This window comes from Malurus melanocephalus, unplaced genomic scaffold (genome assembly GCF_030028575.1).
Source record: "Malurus melanocephalus ecotype Western Australia unplaced genomic scaffold, MMel_1.1 scaffold_39, whole genome shotgun sequence".
Lineage (NCBI taxonomy): Eukaryota > Metazoa > Chordata > Aves > Passeriformes > Maluridae > Malurus > Malurus melanocephalus.
In genome coordinates this window covers 3268583-3286598 of record NW_026623271.1, presented here as the reverse complement: position 1 = coordinate 3286598, position 18016 = coordinate 3268583, and the positions used below count along the sequence as shown (strand labels likewise).

Here is an 18016-nt window from a genome sequence, read left to right as displayed (position 1 = left end):
AGTCAGCCATCTTTGCYTTCACAGCAACTAGTGGGATGTTTGAAAGAAGTTATTTTTGACTAAGATTCTTGAGACACATCATGATTTTCCTTCATTTTCTTTTATCATCGCATGGTCTATTGCAACATGGGATGGTACTGTTGGAAACTGAATCATCGCACGTTTACATAATGGTCTATATTGAGAAATTCTACTTAGCTATTGAATGATAGCATATTAATAATATGTAAAAGCTGCCAAAAAGACTGGTGTGTTCAGGCCAGCATGTAAATTTAGRTTATCTTTTGCATCCCTCTGCTCATAACTATTTTGCTGGCTTTCATGGCTTTAGTTACCASCATGCTAACTTAGGCAAACAGAAGACAGCCAAAGTCAAATACCTTCATTTAGGTGAGTCCTTATCTYAGTTTCCTAGTTCAGGAGAGAGGTGGTTTACTTCATCCACTCTGTTTGGAAGGGCATAATTCTTTTACATGGGTTTGTGATGCAGTTGCAATAAATTTTCAATGCAATTACCTCTGGTAAATATGAGAGTACATTATTTTCCTCCTGCTTCATTTTATACACTGATATGACACTCCATTTCGAGGACTGCTTATTGTTCACCTGTAGAGATTTTAGGAAATATTTTCAACACAGTAAAAATCCTGATTACTGTCTGCATTAAATTTATTTAAAACAAGCTTTATTCACCTCCTTGTTTTCCCATTTTGGATGCTCTCCTGGAATKTGAGCAGAAATGAGCATAAATGAGCATTACCATTGCCCTTAATAATGAGCAAGCAGTGCAAAGCTGTGGGTTTGGGTGGGGGTGGGGAGAAACTTGTCAAGGTAGAAAGCATATGATGGCACTAAATTGCTCTTACAGATTAATAAGACCAAACTGTATGATCTGATCCATATTTGTATCCTTTCACTACATTCCTCCATAATTTTCTGTCTGTTATTTTTGAGTATACTGTTATTCTCAACTCTTTCAAAGCTTAAGTTCATTTCTTCTGTAATGCCCCACTTGAGCTACATCTYCTGTTCCATATTATACCTTTCTGTCCCCCTTTCTGTTTTCATCTCTTTCACACATGCTGTACATTTGCTTTGCATCTGTGATGCTATGAAGTCTGTTCAAAACTGAAATAGGACAACTAGATTTTTACTGGCAACATATTTTATTTTTACTTCGCGTCTAAAAAAGCCCAAGAGGAGTATTGACTTGTAGAGGTATTATCGCTTTGTTGACAGTAAAATAAATTTGATTTTGAAAGTCCGTGTATGTCTGAAGAGCAGTTTCCTACCTGTGCAGTGTCTAAATTAAGCTCCAATGATTTTATTATGTAGAAGTGGGTTTATTTTTAATGAACAGTCTTAATTTGTCAGAGGTGTGGACTTCGTTAGCTATATAGATACAGGATTTGTTTCCATGATTATRACTTTCGTTTCATGTTACAGACCTGTTGTGCTTGTAATTTATGGTCATTTGTGTAAGAATTTTCTTCTGAGTATTTTCTGATTTCTAGGCCATAGCTCAGATAGAATACTTGGGATTAAATTGGTTTCAGCTCCACCCAAGTACTGTTCATGAATGGCTTGAGTGTTACTCATGTTCTTTGTGAGTTCTTTGYGAGAGTTTTATCAGAGAGAACTTAGAAAAATTTAGAATGTAGAAAAAAACCTGCAATTTTAGTTACTAAAAATGTTTTGGGAGCTCTTGAGGAAGAGCTTGTTTTGAAGGAAGGGTTAAGAAGCTTATGGTGATTTTTGAAGTTCTAGATCCTAATGTTTCATAGTTTATCAATTTTAATTATATTAAAATAGAATGTGTGCATTCCAGCAAGGTWGTATCCTCCTTGGGTCAAGTGTATGGAACTGTAAGCACATTTTCCCCCCTCTGTCTAACTAGAATTTCCCATGCTATAGCTTGTGTCTCYTGCCTCTTGTCCTATCCATGTGCACCTCTGAGAAAAGTCTGTCTGTCAGATGGCAGGAGATGCAGTAAGATCTCTTCTTAACCATCTCTTTTCAAGGTTAACAAACTGAGTTCTCTCAGCCTCTCCTCACACTCACATGCTTCAGTCCCTGTCATGGTGATTCCCTATTGGACTCATTTGTCAATGTCTCCCTTTTACTGGAGGCATGGAGTACAGTGGCCTTACAGGTGCCAAATAACGAGAATAATGACTTCCTTCAACCTGCTGGCTCCACCCACTCTGGCACACAGTGGGCTGTCTCTGCCAAAAGGATGTGCTGCTGGTTTGAGTTAAATTTTCTGTCCACTGAGTCTGTTTCTGAAAGCTGTTTTCCAACCAGCGAGCACTGATCTGCCTGCGTGGCCAGGGTTGTGCCATCCCACGTGAACAGGGCTTTACTTGCTTTTGTTGAACTTCATAATGTTTTTGTCTGTCCTTTTCTCAAGACTGGCAGCCCTGTTCTCTAGGGTGCTGAGCATTTCCTCAAGTTGCTGTCAGCCGTAAGCTCGCAGAGGGTTAATTGTGCTCTGTCACCCAGGTTACAACAATGGCATTGAACAGCACCCACCAGCTGGGTGTGGGGTTGCTGCCCACTCCCCTTGGAGCCAGCAGGCCAGGCAGCTGAGGGGGAAATAGAAAGCAGCAGGTTTAGTAGGTCGTGGTGAAGTAAGGTTGTGAGTCTGTATTCAAGGGTGAGGGGGAGGGATGGGGGAGATCTAATGGTGCGTGGGAGGGGGAACCTTAAAGGAGTTCAACAGCTCTTGCTTCAGGCCTAAGTGAGTGTGGGAGTCGTGTGGTATAACTTGTGATTAGACCTAAGTAGTGTTTGTCTGGGTGTGTTAAGCTATTTTCTGAATCATGGCATTTTCACAGGAATGTCTCCAAAATTTGGTGCTCATTGTTAAGTCAGTGATGATGATAAAAATAGATATCAAACTCATTTCCATCAGTTCCAGATCCTGCGTGGCATCTGATTTCCAACCCAGAGAGCAGTAGGAATTAACTCTTCCATCAAGATGACTTAAATGCAGCTTTAATATAATTTTAAAATAGCTAGTCAGTGTTCCTCACTGCTCTCCCATAATTGTTCTCATCTCAGGGTGTGGTTTTTTTGTATTTTTGCATGCAGTCTGTAGAGATGCAGCAGTTTTGCTCTGTAGGTAGGGTTGGACATAGATGATTATTAAAGCCTTACTAAATACTTTGACATAAACCATGTTCTAGAAAAAACCCAATCCTTTGGAAGAAACAAATCTGCTCTCTAATGCAGGATGATGACCCATTCTTTCATATCCTAACCTGCCTGTACATTTAAAATTTTCTCTTTGTTTTAATGTGCTAGAAAATGTTCAAATTRTTTTATATCTACATGGTCTCCAAGTTAGTGTTGAATTTTCAGTTTTATTCTGAAGTAAAGCTTTGATCTGTAAGATAATGCTCCATTGTTAGAAGTGTTCAAGATCAGGTTGAACTGGGCTTTTGGCAATGTGGTATCATGGAAAATGCCCCTGCCCATGCTGTGGGAGTTGAACTGTATGGTCTTTAGAGGCCCTTTCTGACCAAACCATTCTTTAATAATATAATGTACATGACAGGTCTGTTTTATAGTACAAAAATAATTGTCTGTTTTTAAATGAGCAGTTCAAGTTTTCTTTGAGTCATATGCTTTCCATCAGTTTATTTTGGTAGTGTTGACCTGATTTCTATAAAATGAAACCAGTCTTGGATTGAGATGAAAACGTGAGAAGTGCTTTGTTTTGTTTTTATTTTTCATGTTCTCCTTCACTGGGGACATCTATCAGAAACTATACCTGGTTGGCTAATACATTCAATTTCCTTTTCTGGACTAAACGGAAAGACTGTGTTAATGTGCTGTCTGAGAAAACAARCAGAAATACAGAGCCAAGGGGCCCCACTCAGTTTCTGTCTCCAGCAAGACAGTTTTGACTCACTTAATGTTGCCCAAACAGCTAAAAACCGAAACCTTATGTATTATGCATACAAGTAGTTAATTTTTAAGATGGTAGAAATTGCTTAAATAAAGACCAGATTTCATAGGAACTTAATGGCACTCTAGTGACACAGAGGGATTTTATCCTCTGTTTCACTGAAGAAATGTTTGCAGGAATCCTGTCTTATAGGAAAAGGAAAGAAGGATACCAAGAGCCTTGTAACTAACTGGCATTTTAATAAAACAATTTTTTCTTCCTTTTTAATAATGCATGAATAATACCTGCAGAAAAAGATAAAATTAATAATGTAATTAGTAATTTTGTAGAGTATATAAAAAKTTATGACTTTGTATATGGCACCTACTATAGAGCAATTACATTCTTATTTTGAACACTTTGCAAGGCACTATAATCTATRCAGTTTTGATAGGAATAAACAACTTTTTCTGAAGAACTCAAGTTGTATAAAATGGCTATAAGATACTGTTTAACAGTACCTGTAGAAGAATCCTTTTCACTTGATTTAAAGGCTTAATATAAGCCTTGCTTCAGCAAGTACTTTGGTGCCTGGTGCAGAGTGTGGGGCAGTCATTTCAGCCTAAGTACAGAATTAGACTGGTAAAAAGGGAACAAAAGTTCTTTTTGGAGGCATCAGCTTCTAATTTGAAGAATTAGAAATGTGCCTGCTCATGCTATTCCTCACCTGCTCCATGCATCAATTGCATGGCAAATTTAAGTGTCTCCAAACAGCAGACCATTGTTCTTTAAGTTAGGGTGTTTGCCTATTCTGCCTAGACACTGAAGATATAATGTAAAACCATAGATTTCTGTCACCAAAGGGTGAGCATTGATATTCTGCTGAGGTATTGGGATCTCAGGCTCTGTTCTAAGGMTTTGGTTTTAAGTTAGCTGCATGATGAAAACAAACAAATTGACATATTTGGGCTCAGCAGCATCCCGGATTGTTGGTTCAGATACAGCTGGGGCAAACAGGATGTCTTTTTTTTTCAGTAGCTAGTGCTGYAACTAACATTTCCCTTAAGACCATGGAAGGTAATAAAAATAAATATTGCCAGTAGCAGTTTAGGTTCATTCTCWTGAACGTCTTCTACCATGCACACATGAGCCTTTTATAGTAGTACTTGATAAAGCATGTAGCCTCTCATCATCTGCATACTTAAATCCCAGCGGAACTCTTGGGTGTCATTTAGACCTGTTACTTTTTGGAATTTAAATTAGTAGTTTCTTAAAAAATTGTAGCTTTTCTTCATTATGGGAAAATAAGATTATTGTAGCTTTTCTTCATTATGGGAAAATTAAATTGTAGCTTTTCTTCATTATGGGAAAATAGCAGTATCTTCTTAGGGTACAGATATCACCAGCGTTATCTACAACTAAGACTGCAGAACCAAGTAAAGCAAATGACCAATGCAAGAGAAATAACCCTCCAACCTTCCTCAAACAGTCAAGGAAAGAACTGTGATTTCATCAATCTATGAATGAATGTAAAGTTTCAGTAATGGGTTATTTCCCGTTAACAATCCCCCTCCCCTCCTTCCCGGTATTCTGTGGGAATATTCCCAATATTCCATTYCACCTCTTAGTTTGTCATTGGATTCTTGCATTTGAGGGGACTTACATGTGTGCAGATCTTAGGTGTTTGCTTCCAGGGAATCCACTTCAGATGTTCTAATTTCCTTCTTTCCCCCTCTTTATTAGTGTCACTGAGGTTAGTTCTCAGAGCACAGAAGGGTTTCTCTTTTGACTCAAGTAGCCTCATGAGTGATGCAGCTTAATCACATTGGTTTACTAATGTCTGTTGTCTGCTTTCCTCTTCGTTAGTACACCTGATCGTTCTCAGTAGACTTCTGTTGATTCTCTAATTTTTAGCAAAAGCTCTAAATCAATTCAGTTTATATAAAGACATAATACAGTTCTTGTGGAGCTGATAGTGATGCTAGCTTCATAGTTAATCTCTGCTCCAAAATGTGTTTAAATACTTACAGAAAGTTTTCTTAACTTGATTCTGTATTATCACAAAGAATATTTGAGGTTAAAAAATGAGAKCACATAATAGAAAGATTCTGTATTGGTGAGTCATTTAGATTAAGAAAAGCTAACGGTGTTGCTAAAGTATTGTTTTTCTGCCTAATGTACTATCTTCATATTGGGTTTGTCTCTATGAAATTCCTTTTGCATAACTATCTGGGAAAYACTTAAAAATGCATTTTCAAGCAGCTACTCAGCCAGTAGATTAGAAAAGCTGTTCAGKTTTAGTAAATCAAGGAAATTTAGAATTGTAGTGACAAAAATAGTTGTTTTATTAAGAAATACAAAGTTCTAATCCTTTGGTAGCCTGAAGTAGATTGTAAATATGCCTTATTCCTAGGTCTCAGTGTATTCTGCCTTGGCATACAATATTTTTTGTTCAAGAAAAGGATTCAGCAGGCAGTCTGTATTTTAAGTTCTTAAAAAGTAATATCCAGCTGTGCTTTCCAAGTTTAATAGGGTGTGATAGAAAGGAAGCAATAGCAAGACCCTATGAGAGAATTAAGAATTTGCCTTTATGTTCATGAASCTGTATAAAGAGGTAGCATTATCAGAGGGAGGAGAGGTAGGGGAATGGCTATAGGAGTATAGCTCCCTCCTGTAATTTGCTCCCTGGCTGTGCAGATAAGTGGCTGGAGCAGCGTGTGGTGCTGCTGTGAGGGCGATGCCTTGATAGCTGCTSCAGCCCTGGCACATGGTGTTACAAGATACTTAGGTTCCAATTTGTTTAAAACACACATCTTCCCGAGGGTAACAAAATGTTATATAGGTGTTTTTTAAATCTGTTAAGGGAGAGAGAGATGTCAGTTATATACACTAAATCTGTTAGGGTTAATACAGTAATAGTTTTACTCCAGAGCTTTAAGGTTAAAGCAGATAGAAAGCTGGACACCAATCCCCRGAGTCTGTGCTCATGAGGAGTGAGCCATCGTTTTTGCTTACTTCCTGTACCTTACACATCATGATCCACTCACCTCTGATCATGACCACAGTGTTATTGACTGACTGTGCATGGCAAGAAATAGAATAATGATCACACAAGTGCCTGAAGCAAAATCCTACGTTTGCTAGTCCCTGAGTTAATAACTGGTAGTGTCTTTGTTGTGTTTCACTTGACAGGGTTTCTTTACTAGCTAAAATTGGAATGTGTGAGTTCCTCTGCAATATTTTAAATAAAACAGATCTGAAATGCACAGGCATTCTGGCTGCTCTTATGTCAACTGCCCTTCTGCTYGGTTTCATTATGCTGCCCAGGATAGCAATATCACTCTTGAGAGTACACAAGTCCAGAGATTTCTAATACGATGTTGTCTGCTTAGATTACAAAAGTAATCAAAAGGCACATATCCCGCCTGTGTTGCAGCTTCTGCTCTCACATAAGAACGGCAGGAAAGCACTTGCAGGTGTTTCTGCCATAGACCTGCTGTCCTTATGAAAACTGCTTTTCTTTTCAAAACTGTTTAATCGCTAGAGCTTCGTTACTGTTAGAATAGCAACTAGGAGCATACACAGGAGGACAGCTAACCACTGAACGCACAGAAAGGTGCATTGTTTTGAAGTCCTGCTGAAATGCATTGTCCCARTACATTTTGTTAGAATTGCAGAAAATTTGGAACAAAGCTGCAGATTTTAACAGTTTAGCAGGAGGTGGCTGCCAGTCTGAGACACAGATGGAGGTATTTGRAGAAGCCAAAGCAGCATGGTCTTTCTGTTCTTTTCTTAAAACCATCAGAAGGATTAGATTTTTAGCACTTGAAGTGACTTAATTTAGATTTCGAGATAAAACGCAGCAGGAAGAAATGGTATCTTTTTCAGTTATCTTCTTCAGATTTTTTTTCTGTGGATTTAGAAGATCATAACCATATTTTAATTGTTTGTTTAAGCAGCCTGGGCTTCCAGAACATAACTTGATGCCATAAATGAACTATGCAATAGTTCTTGTATTTGTGGTATATGTAAGTCTTTAGTAAYATTTGCACCTTTTTCAATCTCATGCTGTCAAGAAACTTCTTCAGAGTTTACTATGGCAGTAGATTGAATCTGTGATAGTGCTTTACKCCTTTGTTTTTTGTACAGCTGAAAGAAAGGGGTCAGAAAACCAGTCTTCACATTCGAGACTTGAACAATGGAACTTGTGGGAGTTTAATATTAGTTTTAATGGGTTCCTATGCCACACCACCTGTAGAGATGGAGCTTAGTCACAGCAAAAAGTTGCAGGGAAGTAATGGCTAAGTGTGGCTGCTGTAGCCCGTGGCAAAAGCAGCTCTGTAAACACATCAACACACAGGGCTTCATGAATAGCCCGTGCTGTCCTGCTGCTGGGCTGATCTCTGACTCCTCTGATCCATTTTTAACAGATGCATACAGACAAAAACATTTGCAGACCTATTCTTAGTAGACTAAAACCTATTTGACATACCGTACTGTTAAAAGAGTTGATTTCCTTAATGCCTTAGTAAGCTTTATGCAGTGTTTCAGTAAGCTTTTTGTTTCAATTTCTTATRTAGTATTTTTCATGTGCAGATACAGGGATGTTCTCTACATAGCTGTGAAGTAATTCACTTGGAATTTTGTGTTAAGTTGTGAACATGTGATTGCTAAAATTATTCTGAGAATTAGTTTAATTTATTGTGRATAAACAAAAATAATTGGCTACTAAAGTGAAAGGTTATTTGGCAAAGATTTTTAAAGTTCAATTGGCTTAGTTAAAATGTTTAAGTCTGTGCCTTAATAAACTTACTGTGAGGACTAAAAGGAAGATAACTTTATTAGGAAGTCATAGAGGGCTGCTTATAAATGRAAATAGTGGAACATCATCTTATGAAGTATCTGATACTGTGTGAGATGCCTTGGCCATTGTTTTGTTAGTTTTATTTGATCTTTCAAAAGAAGCAGTGGAAAACCTGCTTGATTGAGCAAAATGTTGAAAACTGTGTAAATAAGAGTAGTCCTGCATTGTCTAGGAGGTAAGCAATAAAGGTCTGGGCTACCTCGTCATGGGGAATGAGGCTGACTTAAATCCAGAAAGATAGAAAAGGWGGGGAAAAAAGTTGAGAAAAGTTGAATTTGAATAGATTTTATTGCAGCAGTTGCCAGYCTACCCCAGTAATCTGTAGCTATCCTACTGATAGTGATTTCCACAATGGTAATACATGTTGTGATGATTCTGTGATTAAAAAGAAAAAAGAAATATTAATTTCCTCTCTTGACATTATTTTGTGTTTGATCTCAAGTGTTTAGAAGTGCAATTTAAATATATGAAGTATAATTTGAACTATTTAATGCATCTTAATTTCAGATCTTAGAGGAAATTATTCTTATTTGAATATCTGGTTAGAGAAGTTTAATGATCTAGTTAATTCTTTGGGACAAGGGTATGACTTTGTGCCCCTTTCTGGCCTGTGATTTTGATTCTGCGGCTCCTAGAACCACGTTTTGTACCTCTCCAGCAGTCTCTGGGTCTAGAGAAGTGTGTTGAAGTAAATTCAGTGTATTCAATATCCAGATTTTCTTGAGTAATAATCCTTTGATTTTCAGTTTTAGTGGTATAAGACATTACTTCGATGTACTGTATTGTCAAGTGTTTTATACAAAAATGTGCCTGGGAACTGACTGTAACTGTGAAATGTTTTAACATGCTTAAAATGTTCTCTTATCCTGTGTCATGCTTATCAATGTTTCATTGCTTTTATAGATTATCTTTCTCAAGGGATAGATCTGTCTGGAATAGAAGTAATTGAAAATGACCTGCTTTTTATTGCAAGAGCTCGTCTTGAAGTGGAAAACCAGGCTAAAAGGTTGCTTGAGCAAGGTGTGGAGACTCAGGTAAGATATAAATTTTTCTTTACTTCCTTTCAAAAATGGAGTGTAAAAGAACTTGATCTTGATTTCTTTTGCATTGTGTAGCATTGTTCAGTGTAAATTAAGCAAGAAAAAGGTCTTATGTGAGAAATTCTCAAAGAAATTGATGAARCCAGTCTTGTACAGTATTTATGAGAATAAAATTTTGCGGGATCTGGCCTTGTAGTTGGGAAGAAAGTGGGTGCTGATATGAAAACTTTAACTGTAAACGCTGTCCTAAAAGCTGAATACATTCAATACCATATACAGCATTGCCAATGTTGCCAAGCTTTATAGGGAAGTATGAAAAATGCAGTTTCTTAAAACTGTAAGAAGATTGCTGCATTTTAGCTGTGCAGAAATATGTTGAAAAGATCTGAAAGATTTGCATTGAAACTTTAAAGAGCATTTTAAACTTTGAGGTAAATATTCACTGTAGGGAAATAAAAATGAATGTGCATAGTTACAYTCATTAATATTAAATGTAATTATCTACATTTTAATAACCTGGCTACATCTATTAACTTTTTGCAGTGTCTTTAGTGCTATTTTCTTCCCTTTTTAAAATGTAATGGTTTTTTGTCTGTATTTTTAAATATTCTTTAAAAACCAAAGTATTTTAAATTCCCATTGCTAGAGTAAGAGGAGAAATTTGGTACAAGTTTCCATAAAATTTGGATCTTAAATTAGAGAAAAAAAGGCTTAGAACAAAACATTTTTACACTGTTTGTTACCAAGGGTTAAACTCCTCTGTAAGTCAATATAGCATTTGTTTATACTATTGAAGATTGACATGAAAATAGAACGTGTATAGAGTATAAAATCTGTTGAATAAATTCATTAAACAATTGAGGATTAAAATTATCAGCATGTCTCAAACTTTTACTTAGACCTGTCATTTCATAAAATTTTCAGGAGTAAGAAGTCATGGTTATGGAAAATACATTTGACTATTTACTGTTAACAAAGTGGTAGGAAGAAAACACCCCATTTTTCACTTGATTACTGTTCCAATGTTGAAACTTCTGGCTATTTGAGCATGTTGCCGAGCTGTGATTGCACTTTTTGCAAGCTATGAAGCATATACGATGTTAAATAAAGATTGACTGAAGATAGAGCCTGAGAAAAAGCAAGTGGACATTTATTTGAAATGCAGCAAGTCTTCATCAGTGTGAACTCCTAGTTTTTCTTGTCAAATTTGACCTTCTCTGATAATTTTCTCTTCATATTAAGTACTAAAATGGAACTGACAAAGAAACCCTGGGGAAATCAATCCCACTCCACCTGAAAAATAGAGAGATTTATTAGGTGTTCCAGGCTGTCTCCAGGTAATCAAGAGATTATTAAAGTATATGCCTGTTGTGCTTTAGCCAGAGGCCTGTTTCCAACAAATTGAAGAGYGTTTGGAAGAAAATTATTAGTGCTTAGTCATAAGGATGTTTTCATGAAGATGTGTTGGGCTGTGCATCGCAGGTTTGTTGTTGGATATGATTTGTGAATTTAATGTTGTGACCAATAGTGTGCTTTAAAAAATAYGCATGCAGGCATTGCCCAAGAAATCCAGAATTTGAGATGTGACTAGTGAATAGYATGTGTTTGATCCTGTTATTTGAGGATCCTGTGTATTTTATTGACAAGCTGATTTACATCTATACATTCCAGCCCCAGACATTTCCTGTAAGAGAGCAGGGGACCTTCATCTTTTCTTCTGCATTAGGTACTGCAGAATTCCTCAGATGAACTGTCTTCCTGCTAGTATGTATTCTGGTAGCTAAGTCTGAACCTTTGGGAATAGAGCATCTGTATTTATCCAGGTGTTTCTTCAGTTATTTGATATTCATATTTGCAATTGCAATTTTAGTTTCCATCCTTGTTTTGATCTGCTGTGTAAATAATACATGAGATCAGTCACCTACATAAGAGCATGATATATTTCTATATTTCACCTAGCACTTTCCAGTAATGCCTTAAGAGGAAAATTAGCCTTTTCTCCATTTTATAGAGAGTCCACCTGGAAGGGAAGCAGGAAGTGGAAATTAAAAAAAGTAAAACTGGAAGTATCTAGTTTTAAACAAAAGTCATTAGATTTTGGTGAATGTAGAATTCAGCTGGTTTTTTTTCAGAGTTGCTGCTAGAAGTTCCTCTGACAAAAAGAATAGAGCTAAAAAGTCTAAACTGCTCCTTTTAACATTTTTATATATCCCCTTTGTTTAGGAAAGAGACTGTTTTTTAAATTTTGATTGTTTGTTTTATGATGTATAAATCACATGCTGATGAGCTGTGTGCAGATTCCCCCAAATAACATCCAGCAGTAGCATGTGGAAGCAGATGCTTACACCTAAGTAATGCTTTGTCTTTTTCTCTTCAATGTAATTCATGTTTTWATGGCATATCCCCCGCTGTGGTTTTTGTGTATTTCTCAGAAAAAAAATGAGAAAAAATTCTCTTCCCCCTTTGTAAGTGTGGTATTAGCTATTGCCTGCTTTAGGAGTGAAGGCTTCCACTCCTGTTCCTGGTGGAATCTTAAAGCTGCCATCTGGGTCTAGACTAGAGGTGTCTGTCAGTGTGTCTGGACTTAACAGGCTCTCATAGAGCTGCCAACCACACTTATCTTCCTAATCCTTTTAGAGAGAGTAAACCCTCTTTGCTATTGTTGACAAAAGTAATACCAGTAACACAAACCGACCACACAGGAGTACCAGTGGCCACAAGCAGGTTTGTTATTGTCTTGTAAGCTTTGTTGGCACTCCTAATGTGCACARCACAGACTGATGGTCTTTTGTGACCCACAGAACAATTCCAAGAAAATGGATTCTAATCCCATCCTCACCTTCTGGTCCTAAACAAACCCCTTGCTAGCTTCCCTTCCTAGTGTAAGCAGGCTAATGGCAGCGTAGGAAGCAGGAATGGCTGCTTTAGCAGAGGTGCATCAAGAATTTGATTAAAAGCCACCCTTCTAACAGTAGGGGCASCAATGTTTTCTGCTTTAAAAATTAAAAAAGGATACATATATGCATCTTGTAACCACCAGAAGCATCCCTCGCATTTCTTTTGCTCCCGTGACAAACCCTAGGCTGAAGGATCTAGATTTGCTCTTGGTACCACTTCACCCCTGTTTTCAGCATCAATATTGTGTAAAGCAGGTCTGAATAGCAAGAAATTACTGGGGAAAAGATAAATTTGTTAAGATTACCATAGTCAGTTCCAGGCAGAACAGTTTTTCCAAACACAGTGTTGTGGCTGCTGTACTTAAAAATGCGAAGACCTTCTCTGCAACTTAATTCATGTTTCAAACCCTTTCTGCTGAATATTGCCATGCTTAGTGTGGGACTTAGAGCCAGGAATGATAAAACTTAGTTGCATCTGGTAATGATAACCTTGGTAGCTTTAGGTGTGCAGAAGAGCTGTATTTCCATCTTCTTTACCCTCTGAAAAGGTAACCCTCGTTCTGAGCTAGGTTTCAGTGCTTTAAACAGCAGCTGTGGGTCTCCGTATGAAGGATAGATCTCTGCATGTGTGAAATATGTTAGGAATCTATGTTCTTGCTTGTGGCTTTACTGATACAAACTGTAATAATTAGAATATAGGTTGTGATGTGTCAATGGTATCATTAMAGATTGATTAAAATATAAATATCCATTTAGGTCTAGCAGGATGTGGTGTGGAAATGAGAGYAGAACTCAGATTTCCCTGGGTTTGGATTCTGTGTGTTACAGAGACATTCTGTATTTTTGGCCACAGAGTAAAAATTTTCCTTCTTTGTCTCCTGGAAGAATCTTTAGAAATGTGAAGAATTTTGGGTTTTTTAGGTTTTAGATAAAGTATGTGGTTTTTTTGGTCCAGTTTCCCTTATATAARGTGTGGACAAATCTACTTACCTGCCTAGCATGGATCTGGAGAGAGTCAAATTCAGCGATAATTAATTAAAATTGCTCCAGTGATCATGTAGTGAAGTGTTCTGATCAAGTTAGAGAAAGAAAAAAATAGGTGTAAGCCTAATAAGTATCCTTTATTAAATTGTGTCTGCAGGTTTTTTTTAAATACATACATTTATTTTCTTTCAAAATGAAGAGTTTTGCTAATTATAACCTCACAGAATAAGGAAGAGGGGAAAAAACCCGCACAGAAATAAATCCTAAACACATGTTMAAATGCTGGATTTGTATACACAGGACAAATAGGTAAACAGTATGATCTGAACAAAAGTTTCTTAGTTATTTACAGTGTAACATCTTTATGTTGTTAYTTTGAACATATTTGATGGTATTTTGAGTGTTCATATTGTAACTCATTGAGAAGAATTTGTTTTGTGAATTGTTCTGTTTTGCATTCTTTTTCATACTGAACCATTGCTCTCAGTTGTTGTTTCTTGAATAAGTACAGCTTTTTTTGACATTAAAAATTATTAACTAGATGTATATGCATAAGTGTTCTTGACTAATGCTATTTAGTGCCTGAGAAAAGTGAGGGGAGGATGRAGTGTCTGCATAATTAACCAGTTGTCTGGAYGTGATTATCCAGGAGTTGCTCAATTTATCTCAGTTCAGGGTTCCCTAAGCTAGGTGCTTCTGTGTATTATGGCAAGATTGGTGAAATTAATCTGAGATCTCTCATAGACTAGCAATTAACCTCTTGTCAAGGATCTCTAATAGGTCTTGTTTCTTATCCCCAAGGGACTGGAGGGGAAAGTACGTACATAATTGACCAGTTTTCCAGACACAGTCATCAAGAAGTTGCATAACATATTTCATTTCAGGGCCCTGTGGGCTGAGTGCTTATCTACCACAGCTTGCAGGGTTGTGGCAARATTGGTAAAATTATTCTTAAGTCATTCATAGGGTAGTGTTCAATCTACTGTCCAGGGTCTTAAGTGATACATGCACTTTCAATCCTGTGGCAGCATTTTCCAGTCGTGCAAATGCACTTCAAGATGTTTTAGATTTTGAGATATTAAYAATGGTTGTCATTGGGCTCCATTTCTCACTTTTTTGATGAAATGTGGAAAAATATCACAGTGTTGTCTTTTCTAATTGCTTCTAATTACTACTGCCAAAAGTATGGATGGCTCTTGGTGCGTGATTCTCTGGGCAGGGTTCTGTGGTCTTGAATTTCTCAGTTTCTTTCAATCTTGCCTACTTTAGCAAGAGTATGTGTTGCACTGAATCATCCTTCTAGATTAGTTCATGATATTTTAGCACTTTGATTTAAATCAAAGTATGCCTGCTGGTTTTGCTGCTTTAGTGTCATCTTCAGATGAATACTTCATGGTCAAATGGACARTGCAGGTATATGAATATGCTTTCTAAATCTGTCATCCCTGTGGAGATGTGCTTGACTGTAGAACTAAGTCTAATGTTGTAGCACGATGGCATTTCATGTACCCCATGGCTGTGTAGTGGCCACTTTAATATTCATCTTTAGTTCATTTGGCTTAGAATCTCTTACATTACCCACACTGACATCCTGAGCTAGTCAAAAGCACAGTTTTAGTTTCCAGATATTTTTGCCTGCCCTTTGCTGTTTTTATGTATTAGCTGTCATATTTTGTCATACCTTTTAAATAATACAAGCCCTCATGCACTTCAGCATGTCAGTGGGATTGATTACTGTTACGTAGATGTACATAACTGTGTAGGTGTGCATAATTACAAAATAATCATTACAGTAGCAAATAAAGTAGGAAAAAAAGAGAAAAGAACCCCTTCAATTTGCCTCACAGCCATTCATCTCTTTATCCATATACTGTTGGTTACCCTCATAAGAAGCCTGCAATAACTAGAGTTGAAATGCTACCAGAATGTGCTTTTTAAAGTAAAAAGTAATCATTGTTTTTTTTCTCCTTTTTCCTTTTCTTTTTWTTCTGATGTTTATTTCTATCTTGAAAGCTAGAAGTTGGAATTTAACCACRTTACTGTAAAAAATTTAACCAGTGTAGTACAGTTTAGGTAGTACTTGTTACGTTTCCTTTATTATACCATAATTGTGATTCCCTGCAGGAGATCTTRATGGAAACTAAACTGAGACAACTATTCATAATAAAGTGATTGACTAAAGTACGATATAGAAATAGAAGGTATTTCTGAATATTCAGTTTGAAGTGAATTATTTGAATCTAGAGTAAGAAGACTGAAGTCTTATCTGTAATGAGGAAAAATTGAACCTACATGCCACTTTTGGCATAAGATGAGTGTGGTAGCTGTAGTTGACTTTAAATCATCTGGTTTTGTTTAGTGAAGATGGAGTAAGAAATCCAAAGCTCATTATTTAAATTCATGTTAACCACCCATTTTACTGTTTCTTCTAATTCTGGTTTAGACAGAGAAGACTTATTCCAACATGTTATAGTTGTCATATTGGCTTTCATTGTGAAAGATCACAATGGCATTTGAGTCTGTTTAATTAAAACCCTCCTTACACTGTTTCTCTTCTTTCTTTTACAGTAGCTCTGTATACATATGGAGAATTTTCACTTAATGTGTTTAAATGCCTTCACAAGTTTTACTCTATCCTAACCTTTAAGTTTCTTTGTCGTAGAAACACTCATGTTGCATAATTCAATTTTATTTTTCATCTTCAGTCTTATGGTTATGATTTTCATGATCTTGTTAACTTGCTAAATCAGATTCCTTTATTTGGCCATCTGGTGTATGGCACTCATGAAGGAGTTTTCTATAAATCTAAATTATTCTTTCCTTGAACTAATCTATTAAGAYGTGATACTGCAACGTATGGCTCATCTAACAACCCAAAAATATCTTCCAAATATATATTAGTTATATCCTGTATTGGAATGGTAAACTTCTTGGGGATTAACTGAACCTTATGAAATTTTCGTTTTACTATTCTGGTCTAAAAGGAGTTCATTTTATCTTAAAGTATGATCTAATGGAACTGAAGTGTTAACCATGCCTCAGTAATTCAAAATCACCAAGCTAAACACTAAGCATGAATTTATACCTCTGAACTATGGATTAAAATAAACCACAAATTTCTCGGCAGCATAATCGGCTGATACTGATATAACCTAGAATATCCTTTCAGTTTCCATAGGAACAGATGATAGAATGTTTTGAATCTTGGAAGAGCTAAAATGRATGTCTGACTTTGATATAGTTCACTTTTACTTTGCAGCTTGCAACCTCTGCATGTAAGGGCTAAAAATGTGCATTAAAAAAAATGGTGGAATATTGGCATAACATGTATTGAGTTGGTTTTAGAAGCAGTAGTAACAACAATAACAAAAATAGTATAAAAAATAAAAGATAAAATGTTTTTATGTATAATTCCTCAGGCATTAGCTCTGTATTTTATTATACAGGTGCAAAAGGTGTTTTCAGTTTCATAGGAAAAGAGAACCATTAATTATTCCTCTGTATTAATGGCTCACTAGATGTTTTGCAACAACAAAAAAGTCATTCTTTTTGGTAATCTYTAAATTTCATCTCCAGCCATTGCTTCACCTCAGTGTGTTATGCTGTAAAGGTGTATTTTCTGATTGGAATCATTTGTAGAACACAAGGAAACTTAATGTACCCAGAAAGAAAAGATTAGCACAACTTAACAGAATATGTCGTGTGTTATTTAAGTGATTATAGCAAAAGATGATTATTGAAGAGCAGGCAAGGAGACATGCCAGCTGTAGTAGTACATGTTTTATTAGATGTTTGACATCACTTTAACAGGTCAGGTTGCTAAATCAGAGGAGATACGCTTTGAGTGTAAAGACATGAGTAATATTTTAAAGAGATATCTCTTTGAGATAAATGGATATGCAATGTGTTGATGTAGAGGGAAAATATGGAGATCTTGTTAACAAACTGTTGGGAATCTGAGCGCCCATAACCTGAAGCATCATGCATGCAGGTAGAAATGATAGTGTGTGACTGATTGTTCAGTATTCGGCCTCTTTTCATATTTTGTACCTCAGGTACAAAAGGTACATGTTCTGCATTTAAGATACTTGATGTTTAAACATTTTTATGTTGAAATTGGGACAGTACTGAAAGAAAAATRAAAGGAAAAGAAACCAAAGCAAAATAGGGAAGAAGTTAGTAACAAGTTAACTTGTGATGGTTTCCCTACACAATGAAACAGGTTTTTGAGAGAATAAAAACACAGTGCAGCACAGTAGCTGCACTGTGCTAATGTAGTTCAAATAGTAAMTTTTTTCAAGTATCTGTGTTCCAAGACTATTTTCAACTACCATTGATA

General features: G+C 36.4%; 1 protein-coding gene across 1 annotated transcript in view; it reads left to right on the top strand.

Annotated features, from left to right (window-relative positions):
- COG5 (component of oligomeric golgi complex 5) overlaps positions 1-18016 on the top strand; it is a 170758-nt gene that overhangs the window by 58916 nt on the left and 93826 nt on the right. Inside the window, exon 7 of the mRNA XM_057364529.1 lies at positions 9660-9790. Coding sequence (XP_057220512.1) covers positions 9660-9790 — 131 coding nt within the window. The remainder of the gene's footprint in view (positions 1-9659; positions 9791-18016) is intronic.